Source organism: Oxyura jamaicensis, chromosome 9, assembly GCF_011077185.1.
Source record: "Oxyura jamaicensis isolate SHBP4307 breed ruddy duck chromosome 9, BPBGC_Ojam_1.0, whole genome shotgun sequence".
NCBI classification, from domain to species: domain Eukaryota; kingdom Metazoa; phylum Chordata; class Aves; order Anseriformes; family Anatidae; genus Oxyura; species Oxyura jamaicensis.
This window is the reverse complement of record NC_048901.1, coordinates 1875194-1891595: the sequence shown is the minus strand read 5'-3', so window position 1 is coordinate 1891595 and position 16402 is coordinate 1875194. Positions and strand designations below refer to the sequence as shown.

The window sequence follows — 16402 nt, the reverse complement described above, 5'->3', positions numbered from 1 at the left end:
GAGAAACCATGGCAGAACTGAAGACACAGACTTTCCTACCCACCTCTGGGGCACTCATGGTGTAAATAATTCCCTGTACACTAGAAATACCAAATACAAAGAAGGAAAGATATGAGCAATGCTAAGCTGTTGGATTTTTTTTCAGCACTTCATATAGTTATGTAGTTATGGGGAAGTTCTGCTTATGGCACTCTCTGAAGGCAGATCTACAGTTTGTGGATCTACACTGGCTTTGTGTGAGCAGGAAGATTCTGTGTGCCTGCTACCTGTCTGCACAGATCTGCCCCTGTACATATCCCAGTTTCATACCCCACCTCTAAACCTAATACCAAGCACAGTGCCAGGAACTCCCCAGCTGGTTTAAAGCTATCTGCCTTACATCTGCCAACCAGAAGCCGTAGGACTGCCAACTTACATGCAGTGAGGCAGTTTTTGAGATATGCATAAAGACAAGTGCTTTGCAGCATCTAAGGAGCTAACAGGTTTGCTGTTGACTTTTTAATTACTTTTTATTTTATTTTATTTTATTTATTTTTTTTTTTATGGAGCACACATTCTTTATACATACCCAGAAATAGAAATAGAAATATATTAACATACATAAATATATATAAACACAGATAAATAATTATTTAGAGCAAAGGATACAAATGCACCAAAAATAAAAAGAGGATTGAAGATATGATTTTGAAACGTGAATAGTGCGAGTCCCATGTAACAGAAGATGACATTCTCAGCCAAAAAATTCATGAACTCGAACAACTGAAATGAGAGAGAGAGAGAAAACACAATTATGATTCCTGCCTGTAACTAAATATCACAAAGTTTCCTTGGCATATGGAATGATTTAGATGAAAGGAAAAGGAATCACACCCGTTTCAAGGGTAGATTTTAAAACCATTTAATTTGTTATATGGTTTAGTTACATGTTTTTCTCTGATTTGCGTATGAAAACGTGACACAGACAACTGGTAAAATACAGAAACAGCAATTAAGTTATACAAGCTTCAGTGGAAACTGTAAGGAAACTGAGAGGATTTAGCTTTGGTCAGGTTTACACAGGTGAACCTGGGAACTGGCTCAGATCCTGACTACGCAAATGACAGCGCAGTACAGTAATGGGTGGTACAGTAATGTCAAGGGAAAAAAAAAAACCTGAGTGCATTTTTAAGAACCTGTGCCTTTAAAATATAACATGATCTTTTTGTTATCAAGAATATTATTCTGTAGGTGATGATTTTACCACATTATATGGATATAAGTATGAAGTGCTCACTTCAAACCAAAGTATTTAAGATATCTTTTAGACATACTATAAATAAGGCTAAAATACATTATTATGGTAGGATTTATTCTGTGAAAAAAAAAACAAGCAAAGCCAAAATACTCATTTGCCTTTAGGGGATGTTCCTGATTGCATTTGCAGCTTATTATATAAATCTAATATAAAATATAAATTTTCATACTTATCCACATCTGGAAAAAATCAATCATTGCTGCCAAATAACTACAGAGGAGAGAAGATGAGGATTTAGACTTCTGAAATCACTTTTGGGCTCAGGAGATACAGAATTAGGGCTGAAGTTTGTCAATCTGTCTACAAACAGTCATACATCACTCTACCAGGATTGTTACTATGGAGATATTTTCTTCATCTTCAGTGGGCTTATGTACTTTTCTTAATACGTTTGTGCTTCTAAAAATAAATATCCAATAGCAGTCAATAAGATCTAACAAAGAAAAAATGAGAGCTGTCAGAATCATTATTTTAAACAAATTTCAGAGGCAAAAAACCCTAGTAGTATATGGGAAGATATTGCGGACCCTGTGGCAGCACCATTAATTATCCCAAGCACACATTTTGTGATCCCCATTTTGTACTGCAATGCTGAACAACGTGAAAACAAACACAAGAAATATTTGCAATCTAGTAGACTTTAATTACATTTAATTTAAATGATAAACTAGTTGTTAAAACGTCCCACATTATGGGTTCTAGTGACCCATAAGAATTATTAAGATATATCTCTGCATTTCCATACTGGGAGCAAACAGGATCCCATTTCTTTGCAAGCTTGTCACCTTGTGCATTTTTTCTAATGATGTAAAGTTTCAGGACTAATCTTTCAGGAGAAAGATTGCATATCTATATCTATACATTTGTTTATATATATATAAACCTTTGGAGGGAAGTGAACTGCTATGATGAGCCACGACTGCATGCTTTGGTTGTTGGGATGAGTTAAAGGTACTCTAGAGGTTTCAATGCCGGGTGGTGTTTTGCCCCTCATTTATAAAATCTCATTCAAGATTTAATGTAAAGTGAATCTATTGTTTCAAAAGCTAAAGTTTATTATATTTTCAAACTCTTTGCTGACATACAGTTTTGGAAGGAAAATAGATTTTGCTGTATCATTGCTTTTGCTGTACATTCTTCCTCAATCATCTTCAACAGTAAATTCACACTCTTAACTGCTGCCTGAAGTGCTTTCATGACACTACTGCTTTCAGACTGGTCACCCCTTGTCTCCAAGCAATCTGGTCAAAATGCAGTCCTTAGGTATTTCTGTGAATTCATTTTAAAGCAACTTTTATGATTCCCTATAGCTTCACCTTTACTGGCTACATGCATATTGTTTCAAACCTTCAGAACTATTTCAATAAGTGATTCCTAAAAACAAAAATCTCTAATTCTTGACTACGTGTTTCCAGTCAACATGAACAGCATGTACAGTATCTTTGCTCACTGGGACAGTGTTTCCTATGTCATGAGCATAAGACTATTTGTTCTCTTAGGCTGTATTTTACAGTTTATGTGATGCTTGTTAGCCACGGCATCTATGTAAGATACATGCAGGAATCTAATCCACTGCAGTTCTTGAATCATGTTCCTGGGCATGAACTGGTTTGTTTGCAAGAGCATTTTAGTCCTGAACCATGTTTTTTTTTTTTTTTTTTTGTTTTGTTTTGTTTGTTTTTTTTTTTGTTTTGTTTTGTTTTGTTTTTGTTTTTGTTTTTGTTTTTGTTTTTGTTTTTGTTTTTTTAATCTCAAATTTCTTAGTATTTCGGTCTTCCAGTATCAGAGCACTGCCTGCTAGTTTACTTCCTTTTTGTAGCAAAAATCCAGGTGCTATTTGAACAGCTGATTTAGGGTAGACTCTAAAGAAATGAGCCTCCTTCCTATTCCAGGCACAGATATGAGGCATTCAGCTCCTTAGAACAGTAAAATTAGTTCTTTAGCCTCATCCATGGTCTTCTGTATTCCCCCTATATTTTGCTCTCTCTTTTTAAAAACATGTCACTCATATGATGCATTTATTCATGAAGTGCAGCCTGTTCAAATTTCCTACCCTGCGTTAACAAAAAAACAGAATATTAAAATTATCCTTCAGAACTAGTTATTGGCACAAAAGAAGTGATATTTGAGTGTCTTTTCCTGGAACATGACACTTACAGATATAATGTAAAACTGAAACATGGTCCTCCAGACTTCCCAAGATTTTCTCTCCCTTCACTTTTATTCCTGTATTCAGCAGAGTGTTTCTTCAAATTCTGTTTTTTGTTCGATAGCAATTGTAGTTTAACAACTGATGGGAGCTCAGCTCCACGGTGCTGCTCTCAGTCCTGTCCTCAGAAGGACAGAGGGATGAAAATACGATGAAAAAAATAAAAGCTTGTGGTTTGAGATCAGGAACAGTTTAGTTAAAGGAAAGTAAATAAATTAAGCAAAGGCCACTCAGAAGCAAAAGGAGAAAACAATTATTCACTACTTCCCATCAGCAAGTGATGTTCAGCCATGTCTTGAGAAACAGGGCCTCAATGTGGATAATGGTCGCTTGGGAAGACCAGTGATTTCGTAACAAGAGCTCCCCCAGCTTCTTCCCCTTCCCCAGCTTTTACTGCTCTGTGTGACAACATTTGGTGTGGAATCTCCCTCTGGTAGGTTTAGCTCAGCTATCCTGGTGAGGTCCCCTCCCCACCGCTTGCCCAGTGCCAGCCTACATGCTGTGGGGGTTTGGAGAGCCGGCTTGGTGCTGTGCCAGCGCTGCTCAGCAATGGCCAAAGCACTGCTGGGACAGCAGCGCTGCCCTGGTACGGTGCACAGCACAGCCCTGTATGGGCTGCTGCGGGGAAAGTTAACTCCCTCCCAGCCAGACCCAGCACAGCAGTACAGGGCTTATGGAGAGACTCTGTTAAGCATTTAACTGACACTGCTGTGTGGCATAAATCCCACCAGAACAAAACAATTTATTCTAAAGAGATTTTCTGAGAGCCTCTTTAAGAAGCAGCTTCCACAGAAGCACATTCCCAAACTCTCACGCCTTTCACGTTAATGTTTCTGTTGAGATTGGACTAGGTGATCTTGGGGGTCTCTTCCAACCTAGGTGATTCTGTGATTCTGTGATATTTTAAAGATGAGATGTCAAGACCTTTTGATAAGAAGTGGAAGAATAGGAGGAGTAAGTTTTCTTCTGGAGGTCGTAATTTTCTGGGACACCCAAGGATTTCCAAGAAGCCTTTTTTTTTTTTTTTTTTTTTTGTCTGTGCAGCTGTAAGCAAGGTCCATACAATGGTCTGTAGTCTGCTTACATGGGACTCAAAAATTTGCCTTATGTTGAATATATATTCTTGTAAGTAGGGCTACTTTTATGGAAGAAAAAAATAGGATTAGAATCCTAGATATTAAGTCCTTAGAAGTATTTTGTTCATAACTATAAATTCTCTTTCTTTGCCTCCCACACAGGCCACTAACGTATTTCTACTTTAAATGAAATAGACATTAAAATGCTCATATGCTGCCATTAGTTTCCCTAAGGCTACCCAAAAATTATACTAGAAACCATTTTAATATACACACAGTAATAAGACATTTTTTCTGTATAAAACTAAAAGAATCCTAATTTTTAATGTGCCATTTCTACCTCTGCACATAGTCTATAAATCTGCTTACAGTTCTAAAGTAAGAGATGTAATAAATCACTAATGTAAGTTTGAAGTAATGTCACCATGGCTAAGCGTAGAGTATTAATGACAAAAATATACGTGCAGCCTGAGCGCTTGGTTGAGGTGTTAGCTCAGGGAATTACTGACACTGCTACTTGCTTTGCTTTGTTTATTTTCTCCATAAGAGTGGGTATTACAAAAGACTGATGTTAAAACTATCTATTAAATTCAAATGAATATTTATGCATTTAAAACCTCATTGTTCACCAGATATAACAATTCTGTTGTTGTTTTTGTTATTATTTTATTATTATTATTCTCAGCCATTGTAAGAGCTCACAGGGATGTGCAAAGAGTTTCAGGCTGGGAATTTCTTCTGGGAAGTGTCACCTGGAATTCTCACTGGTAGAGAAAGGAATGAATGCAAATAATGTACACCTTAAGCCTTGCTGTAACCACTAAGTTTCTCTCTTTGATGTTTTACTCTAAGTCGTGTGAGGCATTCTATATAATATAAAAACTGTATTGGTTCTAACTTTTGAGTGAGGTAAGGGAAGCACCTTCTTTTTTCTTCTCCTTCCTTCATTCCTTCCCTCCATCTCTGTGGTTAAGTTCAGGCTAAATAGGGAAACTACACCAGAACAGGTTTTGCAAGTTGATCCACTTTATAGAACTACTTAAATTTGCACTGAGTGTTAGAGAGATTATCTAGGTAAGTAATTAGTGCACCTGGAAGATGGGACACACTAAGTTTCCATTTCTGCTGCACTAAAAATAGAAGAGGACAAAATGAACATATTCTAGACCATGGTCCCCTTATGGTTGGGGATATGGAAAATGAAAGATGAATCAAATCCTAATATTTTAAACAGCATTCTTTCATCTCAGGGGAATAATGGTGGTATGAGATTATTGGGTAGGAGCAGAATTACAAACGGCATTCTTTCAGGGGAATAATGTTAGTATGAGAGTGTTGGGTAAAAGCTGAATTAGATCATCAAGAATTTATTTCCTGGAAAACTCCGTGAATTTTACTCACTAATGGGAATATTACATTCTTCCATTTAATTTAAGGAAGGAATGTCATCCACCCCTTGCAGGTACCTGCAAGCCTCTAGTTGCATTGATTTACCTAGCAGCAGGAGGAATGCCACCTGTCTAGGCGTTACATCTTACAGTGGTATATTCTTGCGTGACATCAAAACAGGGAGAGTTGCAATAGTCCGACAGTAGCTGGGAAGCTGGGACGTGAAACTGATTATACTTTGTAAGAGAGATTTGGAGGTGACAGAGCTCTTAAAATCCCAAGCAGTCTGTGTTAAGTGATGGTTATGAAATGCATGATATTTGAATAATGCTATTTAATGAGAACACAGCTATAGAAATGTTCCATGAAGTCAAGGATATTTGTAAACCAATAGTTGATGAAAATTGCTTTTCCCTAACTATTTTGAATTAAAATTTAGTGGGAATTCAGACTATCGTATATTTGTAAGATTGTAGAAGCCTTTATTATAGCCTAATTTCTTTATTTAATCTTTCTCTTTTGATTAAAAGTTTGAAAAATCTGAAAAAGAAGGTTTGATTTGAAGCTCTTGCCTGAAATCCTTTATACAGCTGTAATGAATCTGCACAGTATAGTGATACAGTGCTCATTTCTACAATAACAGTCTTAGATGAAAGAATCAGGAAAAGTAACTCAAATTCATGATAGACGATAAACTTGTATATGGTGATAATTTTGATATCCAAGAATATTTAACTGTAAACTTACAAACACAGAAGCAAATTCTTACAAGATCTTTTTTTATGTCCCGGTGCAAAGTTCTGGTCTTTTTTATCAGTAGGCTTTGCTACCGAATTCAATAAATTTAACCCTAAGAGATTTATGGAAGGCACAAAATAACTTTCTATTTCTCTCTAGAGCTGAGAGGTTAAAAAGATTCTTAAGGGCTGAGGAAGAAGCGGGAAACCAAAAGGAAGAAGAAATAAAGAAAGCATCAGAACCAAGGGAGAGGAAAGGCCAACAGTGTTTTGCATTTACACATTATGATTAATCTTTGTGGCATAATCTACACACCACCACTAAAGTTCAGCATGGGAGAAGCTGGATAAATTACTGGCACAGGACATGTTAGCTTCTGGCTATCAATAAAAAATATTGGTCCCAGTAAAAATATTGGTCCCAGACATTAAAAGAAATCCTTTCCAATATTAAAAATGTCATAGATCTGGAATACCTTTGCTGAACAAAAGAAGTTTAAACCAAAAATACTGAAATTTAAGCAGATGAATTCAAATATTTTTCTTGTTCTAAGCTACTTGGAGCAATTAAAAAAGAGAGAGAATGATTTTAACTTCAGAACTTCTAAAAAGGTTTGACCTCAGGGTGAATGGAAGCACAGGTTGGTTTGTATTTACAATGAACCTGCCAACATCATTATTTACGTGATTCAAATCAGCCCTCAGAAAGAACTTTGTTATTCCCTTTTATCAATTAATTGGCAAGTAAGAGAGACTGTTCAAAATCTAAAACTCAGTATACTCATTTCTTATATGTGCTGGGCATGGAAAGCAATAGAAACTTTGCTATGCACTTGTGATAGTATAGCCAGATTCAGAGCCTCTTGAGAATTTATATGTTGACTTCAATAGGCTTTGGATCTAGCTGTAGAAAAATTAATTCTTCTATCATTACTCTTGTAATTAAATTACCTAGGAACGGGGATGGGGGGAGGGGATGTCTGCAAACTTTTTTTTTTTTTTTTTTTTTTCCCAAATGTGCATCATTTGTAAGAGAGTAAACCTTTTAGACCACTATCTGCCTTCCCTGCAGTATAACCAGCTTTTACAGCTATAAATCAAGCATTAAGTTGTTCCTATAAATGACCTGAGTAAGACACCTTAATGGAAGATATTGCCAAAATGGAGAGGATGATGCTGTTGCTCCTAGAGCTTCTCATCTAACTTGTTATTTAGTACATGAAGTGAGAACAACCATTTTCAAAGTGCTTATTTATCTTTAATTCCTGAACTGAGATGTTGCAGGCACAAAGGGAAGAAGATCCTCAGTGCTCGGCTGTATCAAGATAATATGCTCAGGGATTACTGCAGTTAAAGCTCTGCGTGTTTACTCTAGCAGTGAGTGCTGTGCTGTTCTGTAAGCATTAAGGAAGGGTTCTGCTCATGACACGGCACACCAGATCTGTTGGAGAATCATTTGAAAGGTTTTAAAGAACTTTTGACTGGTCAGCAATTAATGGTGGTGCTAGAATCATTGTGGCTAGGGATGAATGTGGAATTTTCTGGGAACGTTGATAGCTGTTCTGTTAGCTGATAGAGGAAAAGGAAGAGGCCATGAACAGCATATGTTGTCTAGGATTAAGCTAGTATTCTTACAAACCCGAGATCAGAGAATAAACTATATCAAGAAGAAAAAGAACTAAAAAACCTGCAAAATAATGACATCAATAAAAAGCTTTTACAATCATAAGCTCTTACTTATGATCTACTGTGGATATCTTGAAAGAGACTTTCTTGGAAGCCGTCTTTCTGGGGCAGTAAATTGCGAATCAGGTGGAATAAGCAAAAGAAAGGAACAGTTTGTGGCTTTGCTAAAGGCAATTTCAACATGTTTTTTCACAGCTAACAAAGGAGACTTTAAAACCTGACTGCTCTCCTTCTGGTCAAAGAGAAACAGTAATGTTGTCAGTATAATCTAGTTTGTAAACTTGTGATGAACTAATACATTTTTTGTGTTTGTGCATTTATGTTAGAATTAGAGGAACTGCTGCTGATTTTTCAAAAGCAAAACTCTAAATCAATCTCATCTTCCTCTTTTTTTTTTTTTTTTTTTTCCACCCCTCTCAAGTGTTTTTCTATGACTTGCTATCGCAGTCCTAACCTCAAACGATCAATTCCATTTCTATGGAGGACAAATGCAATTTATTCCATTTCAATTTGCTGAGAAGAAATATTCTGTAATATTAATTCTGGAAGTGAGTTCATAAAAAACAATTTCCTTCCTTGCCAAGTTTTGGGTGTTTGAAAGAAATTCACTTAGTCTTTGGCATATTAGGAGCTAGTAATCATTGTGAAGGTCTTCAACCTATCAGGAAGGGAAAAAGAAGTCTTCTTATGAAGTCTGTAGTGTCCTTTCTTTGTGCTTTCTGGCAAGAACTAAGACTGCAAAAAATTATTTGATGTCAATGACTTCAATCCCATTGCAAATTCAACACACGTGACAACACATTTTCTCTCTTTGCACCTACAGAAACAGCAGTATTGCAGCCTCTGTCTACCCATATTGATGCTGCCCTTTACAGTCTAAAATTTCAGTGATAAATGCACTAGAGCTGAAAATCAAGTCTTTAATTTATCTAAATCCAGAAAACAGTAGCAGTATTTGCCTATGGTTTTCTAGTGGGAGGCTGCTCTATTTTTGTCGAGTGCATATTCTAAGATAGGAGAGTGCTTACTAGGTAACTTCTCGACTTTCTGTGCCATAGCTATTTGTTCAGGGCTTTTCTATAAATGCGCTGTTTTGTTATGTGTCTGTTTACACTGGGTGAGGAGAATGGACACAAGACTTTGTCACTTCCTAATGTACAGCGTTTCCTCTAAGAACTCTTCTTGCTCTAACAGGTGATGAATAACATGAGCTCCTGACCGTGTGAAGCTGTATTTATTATTCCAAAAGACCTATTGCTGATAAACTGACCTTTAACTACATTACTGTGGTAGAACGCTACCCGTTAGAATTGTTCTGTGGTTTTATTTGCAATTACTCTGCAGACTTGCATACCAGTTTCTGTAGCAGGATATTGAATTAGTAGTGCCAATGATCTGATCCTATATGGGTGGGTTTTTTGTTTTGTTTTGTTTCATTTCTAGGATCATCCTTAAACAGCTTTCCTGCCACTTCATGTAGGCTACAGTTTAAGATTTGATGATCCATTCAGATAAAAGACAGAAATGTGAATAGTGACTATGTTTTTGTGTCACATTTTTTGCCTAGGTATTGTAGTATATGTCTTTTCTAATCTAGCCGTCACCTGTGCTTACAGATATAATCTAGAGTGCAGCCTGTACGGAGTTGAGATAAATGAGGCACAGAATGTGCGGGGGTTTTGCTTGAACATTAAGTGTGAAAGGTCCAATTACTTAAATACAGAAAATGTCAGATACTGACTGGTGATGCACATTACAAAGGACCTTCTTGTGCATAAAGCACAGGGAAGCTGTCATCAAGTACAAGTTAGCTTGGAAGTGGCTGCAACCTTGGTACTTCCAGTCTGAGTAAATAATTGGCTACAGTGAAGAGCTGTCTAACGCACTGCATGTATATCTGTGAGATACATTAAAAAAATTGCAGATGAAGGGTAAGTGGAGATGAACTTAAAATTAAAGAAAGAAAATTATCAGCAATGCTTATCTGTCCATTTTACACAGCACAGAGTGTACCTCTGTGCATGAGTGTGCATTCACACACCAATAGCACGTGTACAAGCTGGTGGAGACCAATAGGTAGGATCAAGCACAACCAGGACAAAAATTTAAAAGGGCAAAAATACAAAAGCTGCAACAGATGGATATTGCTAGGGTGCAGAGTCTGAAAGGTGAAATCTTGATCCCAAAGTAAGTGTGAACACAAACAAAAGGAGCCTGTTGATACTTGAATCCAAATGGTAGAATCAGCATTAATTTCAGTGGGACATGTCCCCGTTTGGCTATACTGACTTGATATGAGAAGACCAGAAACTGTTGGAGAAAGAATTGTAAAGAATTCCGGTGTTTTCAGATCTACTATGTCACTACTAGTGCCCTTGGTGTTGTTTCACAAATCCCACTACTGATCCCAGAAACAAACAAACAGAACACTGTAAAACAAGCAGAAATTAAAATCCCTAAACTAAATAACACTTTCAACTGTACTTTTAAATCCAAGAGTTCAGGCCACTCCCTATTTTTCATAAAAAATTGCATGTTTAGTGAATAGATAAAACTAGTCTTTCTTTGATGCATTTTTAAAATAGCTCTTGATATGAATCTGTAGGAAAGTGGGAGGTGGGTGGAATAGAAAAGTGTCATCTGGCACCTCGTACAAAGAAGTGGCTTTTCAAGAAAAGTATTAGTCACTACATGAGGGTGTGCTTCTGAGGATGCTGAATGTCTGTATTGAATTATCAAACACCCAGGACTCTTCTGAAGTTCGCTAGAGGCAAAGGGTGGTCCACACCAACTAAACTAGTGAGACTGAAGCAGAGAAAGAAATTGATGCTCAAACGTACGTGATATTTTCAGTATTCTAGGTGACTGGAAGCAGGTATGTACTCTGTGAAAAGACAGGACACTGTCTTTTAAAGGAATTTTAGTCATGATGGAGACATTTACTTTGAAAAATTTTGTCTAAGGGCTTTTTAGCCCTTGATGATTTCTGCAGATGGCACCATGAGAAACTGATGAGGTACAGCTAGCTGTTTAGTATTCCTTGCACTGTGCTACCATTTGGTACAAATGTCTCTTTTGAAGGTATACAATCCATTAATCACATAATGGAAACAGCTGTGCAGTCACTAAAAAGATGGGATACTGGCAAATAGTTTAGACTGTTACAGTGCCTCATTTTTATGTATTTATTTTCTTCTTATTCCAACTCATTGTGTGGGAATTTTAGTGTTAGTTACATATTTTGAAAAAGTTTTGACCAATGTTTTTGTGCGGGTTTTAGTTGATGCTGAGATCTACAGAGAGTGGCAAGTGATCAGCAGTCAGGTAAGAGTCATACAAATAAAACAGCAAACATGTACAAAATAAATTTCAGATTGCAAGAATGGACCTTAGTTAACAGCAGCTCGGTAATGCCAGAAACTACAAAACACCTCAGATTCCTTCAAGCCTCCCGCTGCCCTAAGCCTCTCTGGGCAGTGCAAAGTCATTGCTGTTTGCAGAGGAAGGAGAAGCCCTAAAACATCAGCAAATCTGTTAGCTCCCAAACCATGCTGACTTCCTTCTGTCAGGGCAGTGCACACTTGTGATAAAACACTTGATGCTTTATAAAAATCACAGCGTAACCTACCTAACCATGCAAGATATACGTGTCTTAATTCCTACACCAAACACAGCGTGCCCACAGTAAAGCACATATTGACACATTCTCATGCATGTAAGGCAACAAAGGGTTATAAGAAAGGAACCTATTAAATTAAACCTTTTTAAAACTATGTGCTTAATGCTTCCATTGCATTGCAATTTAGAGGTTGGGAACACTTGGTTTGATTAGTTTGGAGAAAAGAAAACTGAGAGGTGATCTGCTGCTCTCTGCAACTTTCTGAGCAGGGGGAATGGAGAAGGAGGCATTGGGGATGGAGAAGGAGGCATCACCAAAGAGGGGATGCGTGGGAACAGCACAAGGCTGCTCCAGGGCATGTTCAAGACATTAGGAAGAATTTCTTCACTGGGAGGGTGGTCAAACACTGGAACAGGCTTCCTGGTGAGGTGGTTGATGCCCCAGGCCCGTGTCAGTGCTCAAGAGGCATTTAATAATATGCTTTTACTTTGGCTAGCCCTGAAGTGGTCAGGCAGTAGGACTCTGATCTTTCCAACTGTTCTGTTCTGTTCTGTTCTGTTCTGTTCTATTCCATTCCATTCCATTCCATTCCATTCCATTCCACTCCATATATAATAAACAATGCAAAGTAATACAAACCAGATGTTTGACAGAGGTTCATTCCATAATCAGGAAATTCAGTGATATATCCTGTAGTAAAATCACCTAACACAATACATGTGAAGCGTCAGTGTTTCAGACAAAGCAAAGTTAAAGAGAAAATCATTAACGATTAGGACGGTATTTTATATTCCATTACTATATTTTAAGAAAGAATCTCAGTACTTTTACTTATATATTAATATTATATTTGGAGCCTCCTCATTTATAGCATAATCCAAATCTCATTAAGGTTCTTTAAATAACTTTAGTTCTTGACATAAAACTATTAAATTTGTTTACCTGTATGAAAATTGAAGAGATACTTAAATGAAGAATCCTACCTTTATTTATTTTTTTAATCTCCGTCACAAATTCTAAGATGAAAGAGTTGTGATTGTGAGTGTTTAAGGGGATGCTGTATTTATCAGCTTTTAGAGAACCAGAATTTGTCTAAAATATAATTCAACATAAAAGTAACTATATATACTCTCTCTATATAATGGGATATTAAACTACCCTTGCTCTGTTTCAGTCCTACATGTTGATGGTGCAATAGTATTTACATAGGCCAGGATTAGTTTGATTTTGTTTTGCTTTTCCTTTCTGTGTATTCAACAACTGCAGTGATATGGAGGTATCAATAATTAGGAAGAGACCTGATCTGATGGTCAACGTACTTTGACGAAATTCTCTTCACAACACTAGAAGATGCACTTCACCAAGCTGAGGTATAAGGCTGGGTCTTTGCATGGGCACAGACCTAAAAACTGGGGACAAATGCTAGCAACTCACAGTAAGGAGAAATGTTTCAGAGGTCATTCTTCAAACCTCTTGTGAAAAGACTGAGAGATACAATAATAGATGTGTGAAATAAAACACATGACCTGCATAGCTCTACCAATCAGCTTTTTGATTCTACAGCAGCTTACTTAGCCCCATACAGTTTGACTCCCCCATAAAGATTTAGACATATGAGAGTCTCATTTGTGATTCAGAGCCTCTTTCAGAGAAAATACAGCATGTGTCTCCACTTGGAGTTCCCATATATATTCCTCTATATGCCAACGAGAATTTGGCTTGCAGGTTTTAATTTCAATTGGTATGTTAGCTAATGGCTGGCATCTGCTACTGTGCTGTAAAGAGTAAACTATTACCTTAACAATCAAAGAACTTTATTAATATTTAATGAAAATTTTTAATGTTTAAACAGACTGTAAAAACTTTAATGAAGCTATTTGGGAACTAGTTTGCATATGGCATTATGCTGCCTTAGCCTACCAGCATCAAAAACGACATCATTTCCAACAAGATGAGTTCTCTTGTTAAGAAGTATTGCTTTCACTACAGTTCTGGCTTTCTTCAGGGCGTGACTTACATTTGAGCACGTGTATTTTCCATTTTCTGTGCTAAAGCAAAATGAACAAAAATTGTTTTGCTTTGTTTTTCAGCATTTGTTTTTCATAGGTCCAAAATACTTTTTTTATTCATGGGTGTGTGTGAGTGGAAGATACTATTCCTTAAAAAATGCTGATAACAAAGGGACACATGCTTGATAGAAACTAATGAGGCCAGGGTAAATCTGCACGTTCTCAGTTGAGGAAACACTAAAACTGGTGTGCAAAAACAGAGAAAAACCAGAGATTAAAGAACAGAGTGTAGAATTGGATATATGGACAGGATTATTGTGTGTGGATACTGAGTCTTTTCAGTATTATGGCTAGGATAGCAGTGTGTCTGATCTCTTCCTTTGAAAAACAGTTTTTTTGCTGTTTTGTTTTGTTTTTTAAAGCATTTAATTAGCGATATACCATAGTTACCAATGTTACCATCGTGTAGCAATGTTTCCTATCTGCTTACCAACCATCATGTAGCACACGGGTAAAAGAGAGAAAACAATTATAACATCTCCATATAAATTTAAGGGGAGCTGCATGTAAGGAGAGTACAGATCAACATTCTTTTAGCATATTAAGTAATCAGGAACATCAGTCAGATAATGGGGGATTTTGCTGAGAAATTCAGATTGAAAGACGTGGTAGTATAATTCCTTTTACAGAAATGACGATTTTCTTGTGTTGTTATGATTCTTCTTGTTAAACCCACATAGTAAGCAGCTTTAGCTTTCTTTATAGCATTATACAATTCTACAGGGTTCCATAAGATCTTATGGTACATCTGGTCAAACAATGCATCTGGCACACTTCCCATCTTCAGCTTTTTCTGCTAAACACAGAAAATAACTGTGTAGAAAACTGAAATTCATTGTACACTTCCTGTCAATTCCAATCCATTTAAAAGGTAATAATTATTACAAGCACTAAGCATGTGGTGCATATTCAATTAGAGATAAGAAGGCAATTTAGAAACTGGGACAGCCTGTTTGTAACAGGCCCACTGACTGTAGAGACGCACGCGAAGGTCCAGCCGAGGCAGGCACTGCTAAGTGCACAGCGTGCTGGTGGTGCAGCTGGAGCTCAGTGCCTCGGGAGCTAAACCTGGACATCATAAGAGAAAGTGTGGGACAAGAGCGAGTGGCTACAACGAGGGGTTGCTTCTCGCCACAGTGCCAGGGTAAAGCTGTATGGATAGCTAATACCTACAGATATGTGAGCTTTTGGACTTTTAGCAGGGTCTAAAACTGTGACTTGTCTTGTTTTCCATATGTTAGCTGTCTCAAAATTAGCAGAAATTTCTAAACAATTTCACACATCTACTCTTATCAGCCATGTGCTAAATGCAGCATAAGCCCCATCCGTCTGTCTGTCCTTCCATCCTTTCTCCCTCCCTCCCTCCCTCCTTCCTTCTCTATGTTTGCAACCTTTCCATGTTTGTATAATTTTCCTCTCTCAGAAGGACAAGTGACAGGGACATTTCTATAGGAGGACAGAAAATACCCTGAGGGTAGAGAAATCTAGGGACCCAGTACAACCTTCTGCCATGATTTCATCACCTGAGTGTTAGCTAAATCTTAGACAAGGGAGCAGAGAGAATATTGCTTTCCTCCTGATCATTTTGAATAGTTGCAAACTGGAGGCTTTTCTATAGGTCGTGTCTCAAAAAAAGCAAAACCCCAAAACAACTCCCCTCCCCAAACCCAGAGTCTAGGTGAAATATATAAGAAAATAAGAGTATTTTTTTTCATCCCTAAGGTAACATTTCCAAAGTTTTTAATTTAAGCAAAATTGGCTAAAAAAATAATAAAACTATACTAATACTATTCCAATAGGAATAAATCTCCGCAAGATAGCATTGAATTTTCTCATTCTTGTTATCATGATTTGATGCTTCTTCAGACTGTGCTGACCACTGTAGCTTGGTCACCTGGACTCTTTCCTGAGCAGCACTGGCTGCAGCCCCAGTCTTTATTGCTTTTGAGTCTGGACTTGAATGGGTTCAAAGAAGCTGGAAATTAGCTTTTGTTGTCATTGTTGTTGTTCAGCTGCAGAAAATAAACCATGGGGCAGAAGGGAACATGTCCATCAGACCTGACTTTTACACTCAGTCTCCACTTAAATGGAAGAAAGTGCTTTATGCACGCAACCTGTTTAATGCTCAGTAGGAACCTGCACTCTGTTGGCTCCGTTAGGCAAGGATCTCTTTTTGTTTGAGAGTTTCATTTATTAGTTAGACAGAATTTCCATTTGACTCTCACAGTATTAGCCATCAAGCATGTCATCTTATTTCAGCCGGTACTGTATTTTATTGGTACTGTATACCTGAGAAGCTAATAAAAAATAGCCTAGTAAG

At 37.3% G+C, this 16402-nt stretch overlaps 1 protein-coding gene across 7 annotated transcripts in view; it reads right to left on the bottom strand.

Annotated features, from left to right (window-relative positions):
• SLC9A9 (solute carrier family 9 member A9) overlaps nucleotides 1–16402 on the bottom strand; it is a 228530-nt gene that overhangs the window by 113965 nt on the left and 98163 nt on the right. For 6 of the 7 annotated variants that reach the window (XM_035335056.1, XM_035335058.1, XM_035335059.1 and 3 more), the window contains exon 10: nucleotides 649–762. The exons of the other annotated variant lie outside the window; for it this stretch is intronic. In XM_035335056.1, coding sequence (XP_035190947.1) covers nucleotides 649–762 — 114 coding nt within the window. The remainder of the gene's footprint in view (nucleotides 1–648; nucleotides 763–16402) is intronic. 7 annotated transcript variants of the gene reach the window in all.